Consider the following 22,716-nt stretch of genomic DNA (forward strand, 5'->3'; position numbering starts at 1 on the left):
CTGATTATTACTTTTAAAAAACTAATAGACACATACAACACTGTATGAACACTTGTTAAAAGAATGACCCATTCTATTTTCATCACTCAGTTTCCCTACTAAACAAGGTAAAGCTAAGACCAGAACTAGTACAGTTCACTAATGTCCTTCTGACAGTTTGTTTCTTGTTTCTCCACAGCTTGTGTTCCAGCCGTCAGCAGTTATGACTTTCTCAAATCCATTATTCATTGAACTAGACGGGCTGTCGCACGTTTTAACCTTGAATGACGCTGCATGTAAGCCATTTGGGTGTTAGTTTTAAAATGGGCCAGAGCTCATTACTTCTAACATTTAAGAGCAATTCTGTGTCTTGTTGATTGTTTATAAGTCTGCTTGTCTAAAATGAATGTTACTACTTGTTCAGTAGTGGAGAGGTGTTAAGTGCATCTTTTTTATTTCTTTTCTATAATAGTTTTCTCCACTTAGATATTTCCTGTCTTGTTGCATAGTCAGAATCGCACTATTGTATTAATGATGTTTTGCAATAAACCTTATACATAGTTTGCTACAAACTGTAAAATGATCAGTCGATGAACAGCTTCGGTTGTATGCACGACCATCCAGTAGAGGTCTCATAATTAACCATTATTTGGGTCCTGGCACTGTCGTACACTGACATGCCACACAAAGGATAGCTTTCACATCTTTGAATACGAATTTAAATAATACCGGAAAAACTTCCTAGAGGGCTTCAATCACCCAAATCCTGTTTGGCCTTTGAAGACTGAATAGTGGAAAAACCTTATTTAACAACTGTACTATAGGCCATAATAGATTTTCTTCCTTTTTTGATGCCATTATTATAGCGGTGTTGAATCTTCCTGAAGAGGACCTGGAAGTCTTAAAACCCAAGCCTCAGTTCCCCCTGGATAGGCTTTTCAGTCTCTGGACCTTTTTGGGAAGCAGCAGCATCAGAACACTAATCTCTGGTCCCGCTTAGCTTCCTACCCAGTTTACAGTGCTTGCATACGGTCCTGAAAGGAGCCCTAGGAATTCGCCAAACTTTCTCAAGAGAAATGGGCAGAGTTTCACTATCAGATGGAGATCGATGAAGTGTGTGAGATGCTTCTGGTCTTTATGACCTACACTGCTTTTGAAATGGCAGCAAGAGCCTCTGCAGTGGCCGGGGGTCAAAATATGTTTAGAAAATTTAGACAGCCAAATTTTTAGGAGCTAATTAAAAGGATGGCAGACCTTATGCTTGGGTGATGTCATCCAATGGAGCCCAGCATCGAACTTTGATTTAAGAATTCTAAAGATTTTGGCATGTTCTACTGCCAGTTTTTTTTTCCTGAATTTTAGGCACCAGCTAACCTGACACTTAATGATTTTCCAGTATGAGGTATGGCCCTTGATGTCTCTCATGGCTGTGGACCCTCAGCCCTTTGTGAAGATGTGCAAGAGAAACATGCAGATCAAGAAAGCAGTGTAGTCATGAAAAACCGCCATTCTATGTTTCAAACTGTATCCCTTGCTTCTGTCAAACCACCCTCTACATCCCTGAGGTTTTATAGTGGTCATAGGATTTGCCTCACAGACCCTGTTCTCCATAGATAGCAGAGCTTAAGGCATAACCATAGAAATTAGAAGAACTCTAAGCCCCACTCAAAACTGGAGCTAGGTTTCTGACTGAATCCAGAGGAGAAAGCAAGAATTTCAGTATCTGTCCCAGAAGACCTCCCTCTGTGTAGGGGGGAGGGAGGAGATTGACGTTTTTCAGTAACCATCGGCCTGTTGACCGCACGTTCCTCTATCATAAACGAAGAGTGCAAATTACACATTTTAGGATAGATTTTCAAAGCCCTACACACGTAAAGGCCGGTACACACCCAAGTGCCAGGCTTCCTGGGAGGGGCGGGGATGGGCTGGGACAGCGCCATTGATAGATGTCCTGAAGATGTGTGTGTCGGCCTGCGCAACTTAGTTCAGCTCGGGAGCTGAAGTAATTGTCAAACAAAGGAAAACAAAAAAAAAAAGGTAGGGTTTAGGGGATGGGGAGGAGAGGAGAGGGGAAGGGAGGTTAGGTAGGTGGGTAGGGAAGTTCCCTCCCAATCAGCTCCTTAATTGGAGTGAACTGGGAGGGACCTGGGGAAGGGCAGAATGTGTTGCTGTGCGAAAATTGCGTAAGTCTCCCCCTCCTTGCGCGCGCCGCCCACACCTACGGGCGCAGATTATAAAATCCAGCGCGCATGCCGGGAAGCACGAACACATTGGAAAATCTACCCCATTGATAATACATCCAAATTGCCTACACCGAAAGAGCACTATAGCTTCCTTAGCAGCAGGATCCTCCCTCTTGCTGGTTGCAGAGATCAAAAATCCCACTGCTGAAGAGAGAGTGTGAATTTTAGTTCAGGTGTACTTCCTGCTCCCCAAAAAGGGAGGATTCTCTTCCATCCTAGACCTAAGGACCTTGAACAAAGACCCTGAAGAAATTCTTGAAAAAGAAAAGAATAGTTATTTTGGGCTCCACAATGTCCCTTCTTTTTTTTTTTTTTATGATTAATATTTTTTATTGAATTTCAATATATATGATACAGATAACATTTGATAATTAATAAAATTATCAATATGCCAGAACATATTAAAAAGAAAAAAAAGATTTAAGAAATCAAAATTTGGTTATCTTCAACAATCATTGTGCAAAGAAAATAGAAACACACATCATTTAGTGGAGCAACATAACAAAGAAATCAGCATTAAAGTAAGATAACTGTCTGGCCCTCATCGTTACATTATTAACCTCCCTTCCCATGGGGAGAATTAGGAGTGTGAATTCAAGTATTCCCTTAATTGCTCCGGATAACTAAAAATATAACGAGAATCTTGGTGAATAATTACACAACGGCATGGATATCTTAAAACAAACTTAGCACCCCTCTGCAATACCTCGGCTCTCATTGCTAGAAATTTTTTTCTACGTAGCTGTGTGGGGCGAGCTATGTCTGGGAATATTTTTATACATTGTCCATAGAACACACAATGTCCCTTCTAAACAAAGGCAACTGGTTATGCTTTCTGGATCTACGGAAGGCACACGCCCACATAAAAGTTAAATCCAAGTCACATCTTGGATTTGTAGTAAGGAAACAGCCCCTTCAGTACCATGTTTTGCTTCTTGGCCTACCTTCAGCACCACGACTATCCACAGTAGGCCATCATGTTTGCAATGTATGCAGGTACTTTTAGCTCACATGCGCTGATGCTGGTTTTCAAAGTATAAATACCACCAAAAAATAGGATCCGTTTAATTTATTTATTCATGAAAAACATTCATCTATCTAACACAATCATTCATCTCACACATACCCCCACATAAAAACATAATACATCATGAAATATGTATCAAATACAATATGTATAACAATGTAATTTTACAGAATTCGTATTAATTTTGATCTTAAACAAATTATATAAAGTGCAAATGCTTTTCTTTGAATCTATAAATCCAAACCTGAAAAAATGTCATTAAATACAAATATTAAATGTATTTTCTGAATATATTATTCCAAAAAATTATATAAAATGCACATATTATTTTCCAACTAGTAATTTAAATGAACAAATGTTAGCTCATATACATTCCAACAAAGATCTTCGTTTCGCCTGATCTCTCAAAGGCTTCTTCAGGGATGAACCAACACCTCCAATTCAACAACTCCTATACATCTCTCAACGGGTGTGCTCATAAAGATCTTATCCACTCGTTGACACACTCCAATAAAACCAATTTATTCAGACTCTTAAATATAATCCCGACCGGGACTTCATCTTCTTTCAAAATTCTAAAGAAACAAATATAGCAAAAACATCAAAGGACAGGTACCTAATAAACATGCCCAGGATTTCTCATTGCGAAACTTTTCCTAGCGTCATAATTCAAACTAGTTACAACCACACGATAACCATATCACCATTACCCCAAACACCAAAATGCTGATATTACCTGCAAAGGTCACTTCACATAGTGGTTCCCGACTAATTTAGTTCAAAATTCGGCATCTATAACACAGCATTTATAACACAGAAAGTTAGCGAAGATAAATCCCATACTACATAATCAAATCCTTATATATACCCCACGGATCATACCTTACCTTCAACCAGAGCATTAAAAACTCATTGTATCACCACTTATTTTTCAAGAATTACTCCTTCGGAGATTCATGTTGTCGAAACCACTTCACCTATATCACAACGACAAATCATCAATAGTCCATTAATAACCATAAGAAAACTTGTTCTTAACTCACCAACGCGGAATATCAACTGCTCCTTACCCGGAACTGACATCATCTTCATGTTTGAAAGCAGCGGAATTACCACAATTCTCGCGTCCCTTATATACTACCGGACTCTTTCAAATGATTAAACTTAAAGGCACAACGGAGTATTATCAAAAAAAGGCACTCCACTCCACCGGTCCATTCAGACCCCGTGGAGCCATAGTTTGCCATTTAAACACAAAGCTCTGTTCAGCGCAGCGTAAGAAGCCTTTGAGAGATCAGGCGAAACGAAGATCTTTGTTGGAATGTATATGAGCTAACATTTGTTCATTTAAATTACTATTTGGAAAATAATATGTGCATTTTATATAATTTTTTGGAATAATATATATATTAGCTCAGTAAGTATTTGTAAGGAAGAGTTTAGAAATATAGAGGCTGCTATTTAGAACGGCACTTATCTGGCTAAGTGGCACCACTGAATATCGGACTGGGATCAGCGGGCACCACTTAGCAGGATAAATCATTTTTTGCTGCTAGGTGTTTAGCCAGCTAAATAAGTCAGGGGTTTGGAATGGGCAGATCAGGGAGGACCGGAGTTGGTTGGGCGACCTCCGGTTAACTCAATATTCAGAGTTAGCTGGCTGAATTATCTGGTCAGCTCTGATCAGGCATTAGGGCTGTCCTAAAGTCAGCTGGTTTAACTTTATCTGGCTCAGATAGCCGGGTATATTCAGCAGCGCGGCTGCACCACTGAATGTACAGTGCTAGTTAGCTGGATATGGACTTCATCACATTTGTCAGTAAATTAGTAGCAAGCTGAGAGAGTCCCCTCAGACAGGACACACCTGTGGAAGCAGAAGGTGAGGAAAAAAATCTGTATAAGGTCACAGACCCATTAATTTTATTTTATTTTTTTCCAATCTATGTTTTCTAAAACTCAGTGGTGCCCTTGGCAGAATTCTTTACTGCTAGATTGTTTGTCATCTCCATCCATTTCTCACTTCTGAAGACATCCGCACAGTCCTGTAGTCCTTAATATTCTCAGCAAGGGTTACTGTAACATCTTATACATTGGTCTTCCAACTTATGCACTTAGATCCCTTCAGAGGGCTACAGCACGACTTCTCACAGGTAGTAGGTGGCATGATCACATCACTCCTATCCTGTCTTCACTCCGCTGGCTTCCCATCCACTGGCGAGGCTGTTGTAAATTAGCTGTTACTATTCACAATCTCAATAGCGTTAAATCACCCTGGGCATGCTCTGTGTTAAAGATTCACACCCCTGTCTGCAATCTCCGTTCTGCCAATCGGAACATTCCCAATTTTCCTTCTCTTAAGGGAGCTTGATTATACGAAACCCGCAAACACGCCTTCTCAATGGCGAGGCCTGTTTACTGGAATTCATCACCAGTTGCAATCTGTTCCATCACTGATCCAAAATTTTTCAAGCGTGCCCTGAAAGCTCACTTGTCCTAGCAGCTCTATTCTTAGTACTGCCTCCTCCTGATAATATTCCACCTGTATTAAGTTTATCAAGTAATTTGTATGTTGTATTTTATTGTGTTTTTCTGTTATGTATGTCGCTATGTAACCCGCCCCAAACCATTCAAAGGGGTGGGCTACAAAAACTTTGAAATAAAAAAAAAAAAAAATGAAATAAGTGCTACTAATCTTGTTAAATAAACTTGACTTCAATGTATAGCATCTAGCTTGATTATGGGAAAACATTTGATAACCTTGGTGATTCCTCCACATTGGAAGAGTGCCTTAATGAATTTATTGGTGGTTTATCTCAAGACGTTAAGCTATGTTCACAGGATGACCTAACAGGATTTATGTCATTGCTGGCTTTGTATTCAGCTTTCTGCATGCTGACATTCACCATCTGTAGTTGGTGCCTTGATAAATTACCTGTGGCTTTTCTCTACATAAATCAGATTCCAGAAGTGGCATTCATGTACCAATTATTTCACATTCCTTTTGGAGCCCTTACTTTGCTTTGCAGGAACCAAAGGTTCTCTAGGTAGTGTGCAGTGATTTGAAATACTGCAGCTATAGAAGCATTCTGCTGAGGAAACCCATCTACATTTTGGATAGCTCTGCCAGGCAAATGTAATTATCTCAAAGATTGCTTTCAAGTACATGTATGTTGAGAATCTAAAATGTAGACTTTGAATATCAAATGTTTGTTGGGCGACATTATACATGGCAAATCCAACAACAGTGTGGTCAATTAGTACTTTACAAATTCTGTTTAGTATTTTATGGTTTATTAGGATTTCTGCCAAAGTTGACAAGATACAGGATTAAAAGTAAACACTTTATAGTTAAAGTTGCTATAATGACTATGATGATGTAATAACTATTCAGAAGGGATGTAATAACTATTTTGATTGTACAGGTTGTCAAGGGTGCTGGGTAGAGGTAGGAGTACGGGGGGAGGGTGGGGTAGGGGCAAGGAGTGGGTGGGGGGGAGCAGGGGGATCCTTGAGGGGTTTTGGGAATTTACATTTGCTGTTTACTTTAATTCTTACTCAACTTTGTATTCACTTCTTTTTGTCAAAAATCAGCAGTTATGTTATGTATAACAATGGTTGAAAATGAATAAAAAGCATTACAAACAAAAAAAAGTAAACACTTTTTTGAAGCTGTTGCGGGCTCCTTTTTTTGGTGCCTTCAAAATATGATGCCCTTGGTAGTTGCCAGTGTTACCTATGCCTAAATCCGGGCCTAGGTAGCATATGAAATAAGTTTATGGTAGGAATTATGCCGCTGAATTGGTACTGTGTCTGGTCACTTGGCTGCAGTAAGCTTCTGCCATTTAGAGTCTGCCCAGAAGCATCACCCAGCACCGCACAAGCTGGAGCAGGTGACTTTCGCTTTCTCACCCCTGGAGGTTATCTGAAGGGCATAGCAAGAAGAGCCATGCCCACAGATAATGGTTTTTATTTTTGTACTAGAAAACGCTTGGCCTTCATCTTTCACTGCCTATAACAGAAGACTTGTTTTGCTGGAATTTGAAGCTACGCTTATCCGCCACTGTTCAGCTGTTTCCGAGAAGAGACGCAGCTTTAAGGCCTGGAAGGAGGCGTTGCTCACCCCGCCTGCTCCTACCAATAATCCAAACTTCTGCTCTTCTGTTTGCAGAGAATGCTCCTTGTGTTATTTTGCAGAACCACTGGGGGTAATGAATCGTATGTCTTATGTTTGTTCTGTTTGGTATACTAAGGGCCCTACTCCACCCCCACTGAAAACAGAAAAAAATACATTGTTTTCTTGCTGTCAACGCTGACTGCCTCACCAATGAATACTTATTAATGGCCAACTCCTTCTCTGCAAGAATGCTTAAGTACTTACATAGAAAGGATTCATTTGTTCTAACTTCTGGGGAAGAGAACAAACCAAGACTGAGCTTGGAAAATACACAAGGGCCCGAGATCACAGATCGCAATCTTCATGGCTTTGGATGCTGTTCAGATTCATTACATATTTATTATGTAGCTTGGCAATGCTGTATAAAAACCTCTTGGATGGTTTACACTGATTATGGCATGGTAATGTTTTTTAAAGCAATAATCACTTTCCCTTCTCCCGCTCCTTTTTGGAATGGCACCAGAGCGGAGAAATGACTTTCTAGCAAACCTTTGGAATCGGTGTACTGCTGAGCTGAATTTATCCTAAGAAAAGGCAACTTCCTGAGCAAGGAAGTAACTTAAGAAAGAACAAAAAAAAAGGAGCAAAATTCAACCACCCAGCAGGCAGCCCTCCTTCCCCCTGCTGTTCACAACTTTCAAGGTTAAAAAGCTCAGTTTGTACAATCTGCACAGAAGGGCACTTCTCCCTTTAAATAGTGGTGGAGTGGATCCCGGCCGCTCAAATGAAATCTCCGCCGATAGGACTGAATACAATCACAGACTGACTCAGCAAGAAAGCAGCCAAAGACGGAGGAGTGGTCAGCAATGAAATCTTAACTCCCTCCCTTATATAGAAACTGTTGGCTAACTTCTGCTGCTATTTATTCAACACCAGGCTGCAGCATAAAGAAACCTACTTCTAAACAAGCAAACAAGTTATAGAGCCCTCTACAACATACAGGTCTCACAGGGGAAGTAGCTGGAAGAGGAGTGGTTGGTTTTTTTTTTTTATTTAGATTTATATTCCACTTTTTGCAGTGCTTCAAAATGGATTACATTCAGGTAGTGTAGGTATTTCCCTATCCCCAGAGGGCTTACAATCTAACGGGGTTATTTACTAAAGGCTTAATGCACGCAATACAGCCGTATCGCGTGCAATAGCATGCAAATTCCAGTTGAGGCGGAGTTGGGGTGGCGAGGGGAGGAGTCGGGGTGGACTCGGCGGTGTCTTCGCTGGCGGCAATAATTCACTGAATGATGAATCCAGGCCTAAATTTGTACCTGAGGTAATGGAGGGAAAAGTGACTTTAGATTTTATATTTTTTTATATATATTTTTATATTCTGCTTTTTGCACGTTTTCAGCACTTCAGCGCGGATTACATTCAGGTTCATTAGGAAAGACTTTTTAAAATGTATTTACAAATGGGACATTACATCATTACTTTGTTCAAATCTGAAACACAAGCTATTCCATTCTTTGCTTTCAAAATATTGATATAGGTTTACAAAAACAGCAAAGGATCTCTTTCTAATCTATACAAATGTTAGCATTCCCAGTCTTGGTAGTCGGCAGATGTTTGGAGCAAAGATATGAGCTTGCAACCTGCAGAAGAGGTGTTTTGTTAGTTGATCAATGTTCAGAAAATGTGATACTGCGAGAATTACAATTTCAGGTTGTACACAGAAGGATAATATCCCTTCTGCGAACTTGTATAGTATGAATGACATCTTCTAGTAATGGCCTGAAATGTCAAGGTCTGAATGCAACATTGCTGCACTGCTTATGGGAATGTCCATTAACTGAAAGATTCTGGCATCATGTAGCAGGGGAGTTGTGCATGGGACTCATACCAGAGCAAATTTTTCTTAATAGATCTCATGAAATGTTCTTAGAGAAAGCATGTATTAAGGGTGAACGATGGCTGAATAATAATCCATGTGGAAAGCTGAATGGTACAACATGGCTGGTATGGAATTCCGTATAGTTATATTGACTACAGTGAGTGCAAAAAAAAAAATAAAGATATTCTATGGCATAGGGGAGCCTGTTCTTCAAACATTGCCAAAATTAGACAACAGTGATTGCGTTGCTCCAGTCTATACCGTAACAATTTTAATACAGAGATTCTAAAAAAAAGTTTCCTAGATTATCAAATTATTTTGGTCGGTCTATATAAATGTTGGGGTGCTGAGTCTAGACAACCTTAGTGAAATTTTGTCAAATTTAGTTCAGCCTAGTCTAGTATTATTTAGTTGATGTGCTTTGTTATCAGTTGTGGACTTTGTGAGCTGAACCTTGTGAGTATCAGATATTTTTCGGTTCTGTAATATTGGCCATTTTTGACAAGCTCCTTTTGTGATATGGATTTTATTTTAATTTGCTCTTGTGGGGATGAGTTGTTTGATTGTTTCTATGAAATAAGCTATTGTATTTTTTCAGAATAAAAAACAAAAAAAAAAGATAGGTGGCAGGATTCTTGTATTTTTCTGATGCATCATGGCTGCAATTAAACATCAAAATCACATTGGTACAGTTTTCTTATTAAACACAGGACATAATCACAATTTAATGACAGACACAGGGAAAGCAGAGAAGTTTTGGATTTAAAAGCGAGATATAATTGATTTAGGTACAGACTTTTCATTGAAAATGCCCATCTATGTGTAAAATTACATGGGTAGATTTTGGGAGCCTGATTAGCTTTCTTCTTCCAGGCATATGAGGAATGATAATTCAGAAGCTGGATCCTGCACTTCCCTCTTGCTGAAAATTTAAGAGTAGTTTGAAATTAGTTTGGAGTTTTGATTGAAATTATTATTAGAAAGTAGGTGAAAAGTGGGGAGCCGTTGGACGGAGAAGGAGTGGGCTACCCAATCTGCTCCCACCGGGAGAGACTTTTTTCTTTGAAACATCCTACCCTTGGAACAGCTTGATCTCTCTCTCTTCCAGATCGCTAGAGACGGCTGCGCCCGGAGGAGACTCCTAGCCTCTTGCCAGCCCTGATGAAGGTTGAGGACATCAGTGATAAGAGATGTGCAATTGTTTTTGCTGAATTGGACTATTTCAAAGAAATAGTCCAGTTCGGCATGGGTCGGAGGACCCGAACCCCGAGACAGATTTTCCCCGAACCTCGGAGAAAGTTTGTTGTTTGGATTAGCACAGGGAGGAGGGGCATCTTTATTTAAAAACAAAACAAAACCCACCCAACCCTTAAAATTTAGTTATTTACAACCCTCCACCTTCCAGACCCCCCCCCCCCCCCCCCAAACTTGCCTAAAATCCGTGGTGGTCCAGCAGGGGTCCCGGGAGCGATCTCCCACTCTCAGGCCGTCGGCAGCCAGTAAACAAAATGGCACCAGTGGCCCTTTGCCCTTACCATGTCACAGGGGCTGCCGTGCCATTGGTCGGCCCCTGTCACATGGAAGGAGCAATGGATGGCCCACGCCATTTTCTTGAGCCTCCATCAGGCTCCCTACAAGCTTAGAAAAACCTGCGATGCTAACGCTGATTCCATCTGGAGTGTATTGGTGCATAAGAACATAAGATATGCCATACTGGGTCAGAGCAAGGGTCCTTCAAGCCCAGTATCCTGTCTCCAACAATGGCCAATCCATGTCACAAGTACCTGGCAAGTACCCAATTATTAAATAGATCCCATGCTACTAATGCCGTCAACAAGTAGTGGCTATTCCCTATTGACTAATAAGAGTTTTATGGACTTCTCCTCCAGGAACTTATGCAAACCTTTTTTTAAACCCAGCTACAATAGCTTCCTTAACCACATCCTCTGGCAACAAATTCCAGAGCTTAATTGGGTGTTGAGTTGCTAACTTCATGGAGTGCCCCTAGTCCTTGTATTATCTGAAAAAGTAAATAACCGATTCTCATGTACCCTTTCTAGACCTCTCATGATCTTAAAGACCTCTATCATATCCCCCCTCAGCCGTCTCTTCTCCAAGCTGAACAGTCCTAACCTCTTCAGCCTTTCCTCATAGGGGAGCTGTTCCATCCCCTTTATCATTTTGGTTGCCCTTCTCTGTACCTTCTCCATCGCAACTATATCTTTTTTGAGATCCGGCGACCAGAATTGTACACAGTATTCAAGGTGCGGTCTTGCCATGGAGCGATACAGAGGCATTATGACATTTTCTGTTTTATTCACCATTCCCTTCCCAATAATTCCTAACATTTGCCAGTTCTCGGCTGATTATTATGGAATTTGGCCATCACCTTTCCCTGTGTGAGATTGTTTCTTTATTTCTCCTCCCCCCCCTCCCCCCTTTTCTTTATTGTGGCTTAATTTCATGTTCCAGTTTTTTTTTTTGTTACAAGTAATGTCTTGTAATAATGGCATATTTTGAATAAAAATAAACTTTAAATAAGGGGGCGAAGGATGTGTGTTTGATTCCCAGCTCAGGTCTTCCACTCCTGGGGGAAGGGCAGGCAACACCCAGTGGCCCAGGTTTAGAGGCCGCAGGGACCCTGGCAGGATTATAAAAGAAGAAAGCAAAGCCCCAGCTCGCAACAAACAAAGGCTCCTGGCACCAGAGGAGAGCCCTGGGTCCTGATTGAGTTGGAAACCTACAATGAGTAGGAAGAAACTGCACTTTCAAAGAAAATGGATCTACAGGGAGGGGAGAGAGGAAAAAGAAAATCCCTCCTGTATCTGAACCCCCTCCCCCAAGAATCCAGATGTCTGTGCTATAGGGAACCTGCTCAAACTATAGATTTGGGGAATTTCTGAAGATGAGGCTACAATGTGGCCTCACTCTCGGGCGTTGGACTGTATGTGAACATTTATTGGACTCCTTCAAGGTACAGGACTACACCAACTGCAATAGCATTTTGACATATAGGTCACTGGACACCTTCACATTTATTCAAATATTTTAAAATAAGTTTTGATCGACTTTGCATTGTGATAAAAGGACACCCATACTTCATATAAATCAATTAACTTGGAGGAATTAGGATAGTGTAAACTTGAGAGAGGGTTTACACTAAATGATCATACGTCTCGGTGCACCTTTGGAATTAGTTCTAATTGAATATAGGCTCTGCAGGCAACTTGCAAACGCCAAGAATTTGAAAAAGCCCCACCTCATAGAGAGTCCTACTAGCACTTAAAACAGTCTTCAAGCAGATTCAAGCTGCCTGTTTGCAAAAATTATTTTTCTTCTCTGCTTTCCATCGGTCTAATAGGCTTTGCTTCTGAGAGTTAATAGAGTTAATGACATTTTCACTTTACGCTCATTTATAATCACATTTTCTTAAGAGCAGTGCCAACACAATGGGCCCTTGTTCAATACTGATTTTTCCAGACATATAATGAAAAAAAGTAGCCTTTAGGCATAGATACCATGCCTCTATCCTAAATACACAGGGTTGGAAGTGTACCTAAGTGGTTAGAGCAGAAAGCAGCATTTAATGGTCACTTCTCAACACTCACTGTGTGACCTTGGACAGCCCTGCCCCTGCCCTGTGCTCAGGCACAGACTGGGGAAGATCTTGTAAAGAAGACAGTGTACTGCTACACAAAATAATTATGGTTTGAAGCAAACCAATTTTGTTGCATTGAAATTCTTACTGCTTAATTTTGTCTGTCGTTAACGATGAATAAGCACCACCGCGCCAGATACACTTAGATGTTTTTCACATACAAGCTAGATGAACAGTAAAATCTATTCCACAGCTTGTTATATTTCCTTATCAAATGTAAATACTGTCACATTTTTACACTTTGGTTTGGGGTGATAGCTGGAATCATCCTAGACTAAATTAAGGAACTATCTTAAAAAAAAAAAAGTTTAGTGTGTAGAATGTTGATATTATTGCAGCCCATTTTAAGAGATTGCCTTATTTCATTTACATTGTTAAGGGTTTATGCGATTGCTTGCATCCAGTATACTGGCAGTGGACAGGGTCCCAGTGGTTAACAGATCTGCTCCTATAAAGAGGGACATATGAGAAAAGGGGACCAAATAAATGGAAGAAATAACTCTTTGGTGATGGACTAAAAATTGATTTCAGCGACTGCAGAGTTTGATGCCAGCACAAGATGATTACATCAGCATGTAGTCGGATGCTGAGTCCTGCTTATTACTCTGGTGGCCTTGGTGATTTCAGCTGTACCATACAAAACAGTGATATAGGAGGATAATAAATTGCTTTGCATGAATTTATAAAAACATGTTGCTAGAGGAGAAAAGAAATACTTTTTAACAGAAGTTGCTTTTACTATCCAACCCGTTTAATATGAAATGGAATGCAATAGACTCTTCCTGTAACAGTGCATAAGATGACTTTTACAATCTGATACTCTTTGGATAAGATATAATCTACTGCATTTAACCACACTATAGTATCAGCTCATTTGAGCTGCTACACTGATGTTGAATTTCCATGAGGAAAATTTGCTTTTGTTGACTAAAAATAGGTATTATGACAGTTCCCCCATCAAAGCCTTCACATAATAAGTTAGGAGATGTGTCATATGCCAACAGTTTAATTCTGAGCAATGACTATAACGTAATCATGGAATTCTGGCACATCTACAACAGACATTAGCCTTACTGCTAATCTACCTCTACTCTTACACTTGTTACTGCTCCAGTAACTGGGTCCTATTGCCAACATCTCAGTCCTCCTAAACCCCACCTCACGTTTCTTTGCCCTTCCTCCTCCTTTTCCAGGAAGAAGGAAAATCTTGCATTGATCCTGGTACCATCCCCCTATGCTGTATTGTTTGATTTAAAGTGATTGTAATTCACATGGAGGCCATTCTTGGTAAAGATGGAATATCAAATATTTCTAAATAATTTTCTTCCTACCTATGTAAAACAGCAGCACTGCACTTTATCCAAACAATGGGTTAGATTTTGAATGTTTGATATTTTGGCAAAAAAAAAAATCAATCTACTTAAAAACGAGCAACAGAAAACATGCTGGGTCTAGTTAAGTCAGCTCCTTGTCTCGATTCAACAGCATTTTTTTGGACAGATAACACAGCCTGACGTTCCTCATTTCCACAATCCTGCAATGAGATTTTTGTTTTTCAATTTTTTTTAAAATAAACTTTAGTGAATTTTAATTGTCAAAGTAGGGGAAAGTACTGCACTGGCTAAAAGCAGATTTACATGGTACAGGCAGGCATCATTAAAGAGTCCTCAAACTGTTTTCTGGCAGGGTACCTTATCCTCCCCTGACTTATAATGCTCCTATCCTAAACAAAAACAGCCAGGTAGGTTGTATGGTGTCATATACATTACGGCTCATGGATAAAATAAATACAGAGTGTGTTCTCTGGTTCCTGATGGACATTGCTGTGTTAATTTTGGTCAGGGCTGCAACCAGACTGAAATCCAGAACTTTCAGGTGCATTATCTTGGGCAAAGCACATTTACTTGTAAATGTTCCAATGAGCCCTGCACAAGAGGCTAATTCTTGGGAATGCTCACCTCCAATGGGAAGAAGGAACTCATTTTACAGACTCTGTGCCAACCTCTTTTTCTTCTTCATATCAAAAAACTTTTGGCAGCTCTCTGTTAATAAATACTTGACCTAGGAATGTAAACGATTTGACTCTCTACATAAGCAGAGGGAATGATAAACGTAATCCATGCAGCTTGCTGATTTTAAAAGGGTCTTGCTTTACATGATCTCACTGTTTCACATTTAATTAAAATGTAATGGGTACCTGATTTCACCTGTTACTGTTATGTAGGGGCAAGCAAAGACTGTATGCAGAGCATACTGCATGAATCACATTTGTAAAACTTCTCTCTTAAAGTAATAGGTGCTGATGTACAAATCCGCTCAACTTCTCATGGCTTAACTGCCCATTTCCGTATAAATTTGCTATGGGTGCAAATGAGCACGGTAGCAGACGTTTGCAGGAAAATTTGGCACTGGTCCAGCCAAAAAAAGAATACACCTCAATGAGGTGAAAACAGGCATGTGAAGATGCCTTCATGTGGGGTGTTCACACAAGTCTGAATTAATGAGGTGCTTTGCATTATAGTGCAGCACAGCAGCTCCTTAATTCAGAATTTTAGTCAACTTTGGCCTGTGCTGAGACTATGCACCAAAGTTTAGTACTTATAAAGGAGGACAGTCGTGAATTTCTTTTTGCAAAAATTAGCAAAACAACCTGGCAGCTATTCTGTGCATTTTTCTTTGGCTCACAGGCCACATCTGCCACAACATTTTGCAGGTTAGTATATATGGCTCTTGGCAAGAGGTGCTGTGTGAGTGTCAGATGAAGGGGGGGGACCCGTGTGGTCTTGTAGGTCCATGTATCATAACATACTTCTTGTAGGTCCTTTGCAAGGTATCACACCTATTAAGACTCCTGTTTTCTCCAGGATCAATATGGCTATAAGAACAGCCAATTAATTAGTACAGAGCATGAGTTGCTGACAATGGATAAAGCTGGACTATCTGTGCTAAAGGTGAAAGAAAGAAAATCAACAAGCTAATAAAATCTTCACTTTCATTCCAGTGCACAGTTTGTATACATAGTGCCTGAACAAATGAAAATCCTTCCTTGTGATTCACACAAATTCCACCACTCTCTAGCTTTAATATATGATGTACCAACATCTATATAGAGGGAGATGAGATAAATATATAGAGAGAGACATATGTTGGTACATCATATGATGAGCTATCTATATATCTCATCTCTCTCTATATAGATGTTGGTACATCATTTGATAAACCATCTATTTATTAAAGATGGAGAGTGGTGGAATTTGTGTGAATCACAAGGAAGGATTTTTAATCAATCCATATGTATAGGTTCAATAGTTTTACATTTTAAACTGGCAACTAACCCACACTTATCTTCAGCTCTGCTATATTTATGGCCACGTAAAGTTCTTCAGCTCAGACATACAACGGTGTTGTAAGCATGGCTGCCACGGGAGGAGCCCAACTCCACATAACAGCTCAGTGGCATTAGCAACAGCACACGATGGCCCATCTCGATTGAAATTATCGGGCAGTGAAACCTTTTGTGGTTCACAAGGAAGGATTCTGATTTGTATTTCTTTTTCTTCCTTTATTTGGACTGTTTTGAGTGGCATGTATTGCTACACCAGACAAAAATACACACTGCTTATAAAAATGGCACTGTTTAAATTAAAATTACCTCATTGCTATACCATAGCAAAATTACAAAAAAAAAAGTTACAACTTTTATAAATCATTCCTGCTTAAGGCAGGGCCAGATTTACCTCGTAGGCACAAAATCAAGTGAGGTCCCCTTTAAAGACACAGGAGTAAAGGAATGCTTCCCTGCCCCAGAGATGCACAGTGGCCAAAAGGATGGCCTCCTCAGCGATCCTCCTAGCCTCTCTGGCAAGCACTGCTCATACTAAGCACCAGTGCCCCATCAGATCCAACCTCCTTAAAGGCAGAGGGGCGGGCTGACAGAGTTCAGAAATGCCCTGGGGCAACCCTCTACCTTTAAGGGGCACTATCATTCAGGATGAGCTGCTCCTTAGGCGGGTGCTACTTTACCTAATTAGAAACCTGGGCCTGACCTACACATGCGATTTTTAATAGGACATGAAATAGTGTGGTTATTAGAAATTTGTTTCTTTTTAAATGGCCTCTAGTCTTAAAAAAAAAAAAAAATTACTGAGGCCCGTAAGTTACAACATATCTGGAGAGAGTTGTCGAGCAGCATTTATTCTTGTCCTGCAGACAGATATTTAGGCTGCCTTGAGGGATATTTAGTTCTGTCCTTCAAGGATTTACTTGCCAATTGCAGGCATAGTTTGCAAACAGATGGTCTTTATTACATATCCAAATGTCATTTATTGGCATGATTTGTATAGCACATATTAGATGGACACAGGCAGGGAAATTTTCAGAGGGACTTCCCCAGCTAAAGTAGTGCTTTGCCCACAAAAATGGCCTTTTAGAAACTTATCTGACCAGTAACACATGTAAGATTGCATGCATACACTCCGGATGTGCTTATTTTCACGTGCACAGGGGAGAGGCATTCCACGGGGTGAAATCTGGGCAGGGCTGGGATGTTTTGATTTTAAAAAGGATGCAAGTAAATTTGGTAAAACCACATGCATCACATAGCAGGTGTAATTTTGTGTGTATGAAAATTATGCTGGCAAAACCAAAGTGGCGGTCTGTGCACAGGTCTGTTTTGAAGATTGAGTAACTTATGCCTAATGGTATAAAATTTCCCTATAAAGGGCAGTCCTTACTCCTTAGAGCTTACAATCTTAAAAAAAAAAAAAAAAAAAAGTTAAAAAAAATTTAGTGCTTTTTTTTCTGATCTCTTTCATTCTGAGAGTCACAGAGATAAATAATATTAAAATATATTAAAAAGACTAAAAAGTGCACACAACAAATGACAGACACCAAGACAGGAAAGAGATCTGGGAACCTCAATGGTGGAGTCAGGGTAGCGCTCATGAAAGTCAGAATAGCCATCCCGGTGACAGAGAGAAAAAACTGTAAGAAAATAAAGAGAGAGATTAACACACATTGCTTCCAAAATGCACAGGCAATAACTGTGCTACTGCTACTTGTGATGTAACATTCCAGTAAACTGTGATTTGTCAGAAGGCATCATGTGATCATGCTCGGAAATCCTCACTTACACAACCACACACTATTTAGTTTAAAAATGTCTAAACCATTCTCCTGGTCCTCGTTTAAAAGGCCGCCCAAAGCTGTGTACAACTGCAATCCAGATTACAGTATATAGAAACATAGAAACATAGAAATGACGGCAGAAGAAGACCAACCGGTCCATCCAGTCTGCCCAGCAAGCTTCACACATTTGTTCTCATACTTAACTGTTTCTCTTGGCTCTTAGTAATCTTATGTTCTAATTCCCTTTTCACCCCCACCATTAATGTAGAGAGCATTGCTGGAGCTGCTTCCAAGTGAAATATTAAGTTTGATTAGTTGGGTAAGCGGCAGCATAGCTCTCTGCCATGAAGCAGAGGGCAATGCTGGAAATGTGTGAAGTATCAGTTTTTCTTTTCCCCTGTCATTGAAGCAAGGAGTCATGCCGGACATGCACCGAAAGTGAAGAATGCCTTGAAAGTCACATTAACTATCATCAAATATTGAAAAGCCTAATAATTGGTAATACCTATAAGCCCATGAACCCATCCCTGTTTTTTTTTCTTTTTTTTCTTTTCTTTTTTTAATTGGGAGATGGATGCCCTTCATCCTTCTACTCTGTGAAGGTGGACACCTACCACCGGCCACTGGCATCCCGCTCCGTTAATGCCTCTGTGGCTACTGCCGCTCCATGCAGTGTTTTACTACCTGCTCTTTATATGCGTCCTCTAGAACTGATGGATCCCATCCCTGGGTTTTTTATTATTTATTTAATTGGGAGATGACAGCCCTCCATCCTTCCGCTCCGTGAAGGTGGACACCTACCACTGGCCACTGGCATCCCGCTCCGTGAATGCCTCTGTGGCTACTGCCGCTCTGTGCAGTATTTTACTACCTGCTCTTTATATGGACACCTACCACTGGCCACTGGCATCCCGCTCCGTGAATGCCTCTGTGGCTACTGCCGCTCCGTGCAGTATTTTACTACCTGCTCTTTATATGTGTCCTCTAGACCTGATGGATCCCATCCGTTTTGTTTTTTGTTTTTGTTTTTATTTAATTGGGAGATGACAGCCCTACATCCTTCCGCTCCATGAAGGTGGACACCTACCACTGGCCACTGGCATCCCGCTCCGTGAATGCCTCTGTGGCTACTGCCGCTCCGTGCAGTATTTTAATGTATATTTAATGAACTCAGTAAAATCAGACAAACAAAAACAGAACAAGTTAAAACAGACAACAAAAGGGATTCTTGATCAGTTGCTTGCTATAGATACCAGGGCCCACAACACCCAACCTCAAATCCACCCATCTTGCACAGACAGTTCAATCCCAGACCCTCTGTGCCCTCTCTACTACACCCCAGGCAGCCATAAGCGAATGGCAAGACTGAACAAAATTGCAATGCACACCAGCTCAAGTCAGCTGAACTTTAAGCAAACTGATTTAAAGATACCATTGGTGACTGTAAAAGCAAGATATGCTGTTTCTTTTTAGTCCCAGAACACTTAAAAAAAAATGAGTGCAACAAGGCACTCAAGTGTGCATTACAGGATCTCACCCCATGTCCTTTATATGCTGAGGGCACTTGCACTTTCCACCCAAGGCAGACACCAGCATCTACTTATGCCCAGGACATGGTGGTGCCAGCTACCTCTCAGACAGAATCTAAACATAGCTGAAAGCAAATCTGGTCAGGATAAAACTGTGTTAGCATTGGTTTACAGCTACTTGATGGCTCTTATAAAGTGATACCAAAATACCACAAACACAGCATCTACAAGGTTTCTCAGAGACAGAGGGAAAAAGACAACACTTGTCTTAATCTGACTTCCCAGGTCAATAAACAGAACCTGATCACTAGGACAGAATTCAGATGAAGGCACGGACGTGATGCCAAAGCTTCCCTACTACTCTCAGTCTCAGCAATCCTTGAAAAAGCAGCATTTTACAGTGCAAAGCATCACTAGGGGCAGAGTTGTTTGCCCTCCTCTGCCTGCTGCCTTGGTTGTGTATTTTATTTTTATTTTTTTTTAATTATTTGCATTGAAGTAATAGTGTTATGGCACGTGTGCAGGGCCTGACTTGGCCATTTGTTTACCTACCCCTGTACTGCTGTTTGCCATGGCTTCTGGATACAGGATATTTGTGGCCCTAGTCATGGATTATATAGTCCTCACATCTATATAAGTACAAATACACAATCTTGATGCACACCACTTTGAATAGTTATCTGTATGAATGGCTTTTACAATACATACATTGTCTGCATATATTGTAGCAACATACACAGTGCAGATATTTTTCTGGAGAACCCTTTAGCATCCAGTGCTAGGACACATGCATTACATAGGTTGCAAACAGCACCACTTTGTACAAAAAAACAAAAAACACAAAGGCAGCTTCCACCTCATTTTTCCTACAAGGAAAATCAGCCCCTACAGCCCCATCTCTAGTCCCTGCGTTGCTTTGCACTTCCTAGCAGGATCAAGTGAAACACATCTCTTCTTTTTTGGTTAATGTATTTTAGGTTGCTTTTTTCTGGATGATCCTCGTACCTTTTCATTCCAAAAGGAAAGTGAAACCATGTGAGAGAGAGGGGTACCTTAATGAACTTTAGTCTGCAGATATTACACCACACACATTTAAAAATGTTACTTACAAAACTCCTGATTATATTTGTTAGAACCCTTACTCCTGGGAAGGGCATTTGCAGAGAAAGACAGCAAGATTTCAGCCTCCGAGCCTCTTCAGATGTCTTTTCGTGGATTGAAAAGGCAGTCACAGATGCTAAAAGAAACATTAGTGTTGTGACAATATAGGGTAGTAGCAATCCATCCTTCAACAGAAGTGGAAGCATGCTGATGAAAAATACAAAGAAGATGACAAAGCTTTGATTAATAAAAGGACTTGTGCAGAACAAAAAAAAAAAAAGTTTACATTTCAAGAATAAAATGATAAAACTCAGTCCAGCATGGTGAAACGAGCCACCACTTCACAAGGATTTACTGTGATGCAAACAAAAATTGCTATGCAGTCAGTTCCAACTGTATAAGGACATTGTCCCCCTTTTATCACTCAGTGCATTTTGTTTTGTCGGTACGCACAAAGTTCATCAGTCTTCCATCTGTAGCATGAAATTAATAATCAAGTAACGGATGTGATATAGCAAAATCAGCTGTTTTTGTCCTCATGAAACATCAGTTCAAAGGCTAACTGAATTCATATATCGCTCATGAGCCCAAATGCTTCTGACAGATTGCAGAGGAAGATGGAAATAAAGCACTCAGGAAATATTACTGCAAAAAGCAATAAAAATGTACATCAACTAAGCCATTCTGAATGCATGATCAGTTTCATTCAAGGCCCCTGAAATTCACTGCAAGTGCCAGACTATTAACTTACCTGAAAGTGGATACAAGTAAAAACCAGGTAGAGACAAAGGGAACTTCATCTACAATTAAACAGACTGGTCTAAAATAAACCAAACAAACCAAGTGTAAATATTACAAGCATAATATGTAGGAGTTCCAGTTTGCAAGCAGAGTTGCTTACCTGTAACAGGTGTTCTCCGAGGACAGCAGGATGTTAGTCCTCACGCATGGGAGACATAAATCGGAGAGAGAGTCTGGCATGGAACTTTGATCTCAAAGAATCTAGAGAACTTTCAGACACGCCCTACTGAGCATGGGCAGCTGTAGTCATCACCCTGCCCCCTAGGCAGAGTCTCTCAAGTCCATAATATAGGTAATACATGGAGAAACCAATTCTTAGGGAGGCGGGTGGGTTTCGGGAGGACTAACATCCTGCTGTCCTCTGAGAACACCCGTTACAGATATTCTCTGAGAAAGCAGAGTAACTTAAGTAGGATGGTAGTCCTCACACATGGGTGAATCCCAAGTTATAGGCTGTCTGAGCAGGAAAAAAGCAGGAAACCGCACAGTGCTGAAAGCACCAGCTCTCTCCCCTTTTGCCTGTGAGGCAGCCGACTCACAAAGGGGTCTAGGCGGGAAAAGAGCTAGCTTCTAAAGAGAGAACCATAGAGAAGACAGAGAGAAAACCTCGATGCGAGGCAGAGGCGCTTAAGGCAGGGAAGTGATGTGAGTGCCAGCAAGAAACATCCCGCATCACGGAAAACATTACAAGCAGAGATTTGGATCAGTAAATCCTGACGAAGACAGCAGGTCTAGAAATCCTGGATACAGGAAAAAAAAAGTCTAGAGATGTAAACAAGATAAGGACTCTTGGGCGAAGATCGTACAGTTTTCTTTGGTGTTACCAGACAACCGAAGAACGAACCGGGGCTCGAGAGCTCCCCAGAAAGAAACTGTGGTCCACTTGCATCTGAAGGACAGCCTGCATCTGCAGAAATATGCCCATGTTTGGCTGATAGGCACAATGGGCAGAAAACCCAAGCAACGCTTGGAAGAATAAATCAGCAACAATGGCAGGGTCTGCGACAGACCCTACGTGCCAAAATACCAGACACAGGTGACCATGCAGGACAGTACCAAGAGTTTCAGGGCATGAAAGGCAATCCCTGAATGGGACTCATAGCCCAAACCCCCGAGCAGGGAGATGCATTAGGCCTGAAGCTCACCCACACTGCACCCTGTCAAGGGCAGGGCTATCCATCCTGCGTACAGGATAGTTCAGGTGAGCAGAAAGGCACTTTGGACATCCTAGAGAAGTGAGAAAACACTAATG

The 22,716-nt window shown here is 40.7% G+C and overlaps 2 protein-coding genes across 13 annotated transcripts in view; one reads left to right on the forward strand and one right to left on the reverse strand.

Annotated features, from left to right (window-relative positions):
- Positions 1 to 545, forward strand: part of ITGB3BP (integrin subunit beta 3 binding protein) — a 48,836-nt gene extending 48,291 nt beyond the window's left edge. For both annotated transcript variants that reach the window (XM_029618920.1, XM_029618921.1), the window contains exon 8: positions 179 to 545. In XM_029618920.1, the coding sequence (XP_029474780.1) occupies positions 179 to 231 (53 nt within the window). In that variant the 3' untranslated portion in view covers positions 232 to 545. The remainder of the gene's footprint in view (positions 1 to 178) is intronic.
- Positions 546 to 3,290: 2,745 nt separating this feature from the next.
- Positions 3,291 to 22,716, reverse strand: part of ALG6 (ALG6 alpha-1,3-glucosyltransferase) — a 55,693-nt gene continuing 36,267 nt past the window's right edge. For 8 of the 11 annotated variants that reach the window (XM_029617480.1, XM_029617478.1, XM_029617479.1 and 5 more), the window contains 3 exons: positions 21,415 to 21,483; positions 20,672 to 20,870; positions 11,666 to 17,889 (listed from right to left, as the gene is read on the reverse strand). In XM_029617480.1, coding sequence (XP_029473340.1) covers positions 17,692 to 17,889; positions 20,672 to 20,870; positions 21,415 to 21,483 — 466 coding nt within the window. In that variant the 3' untranslated portion in view covers positions 11,666 to 17,691. Of the gene's footprint in view, positions 8,686 to 11,665; positions 17,890 to 18,118; positions 18,121 to 20,671; positions 20,871 to 21,414; positions 21,484 to 22,716 lie in introns of those variants that run through there. The other 3 variants (XM_029617482.1, XM_029617477.1, XM_029617481.1) reach the window with 3 other exon arrangements.

Source organism: Rhinatrema bivittatum, chromosome 10, assembly GCF_901001135.1.
Source record: "Rhinatrema bivittatum chromosome 10, aRhiBiv1.1, whole genome shotgun sequence".
NCBI classification, from domain to species: Eukaryota; Metazoa; Chordata; class Amphibia; order Gymnophiona; family Rhinatrematidae; genus Rhinatrema; species Rhinatrema bivittatum.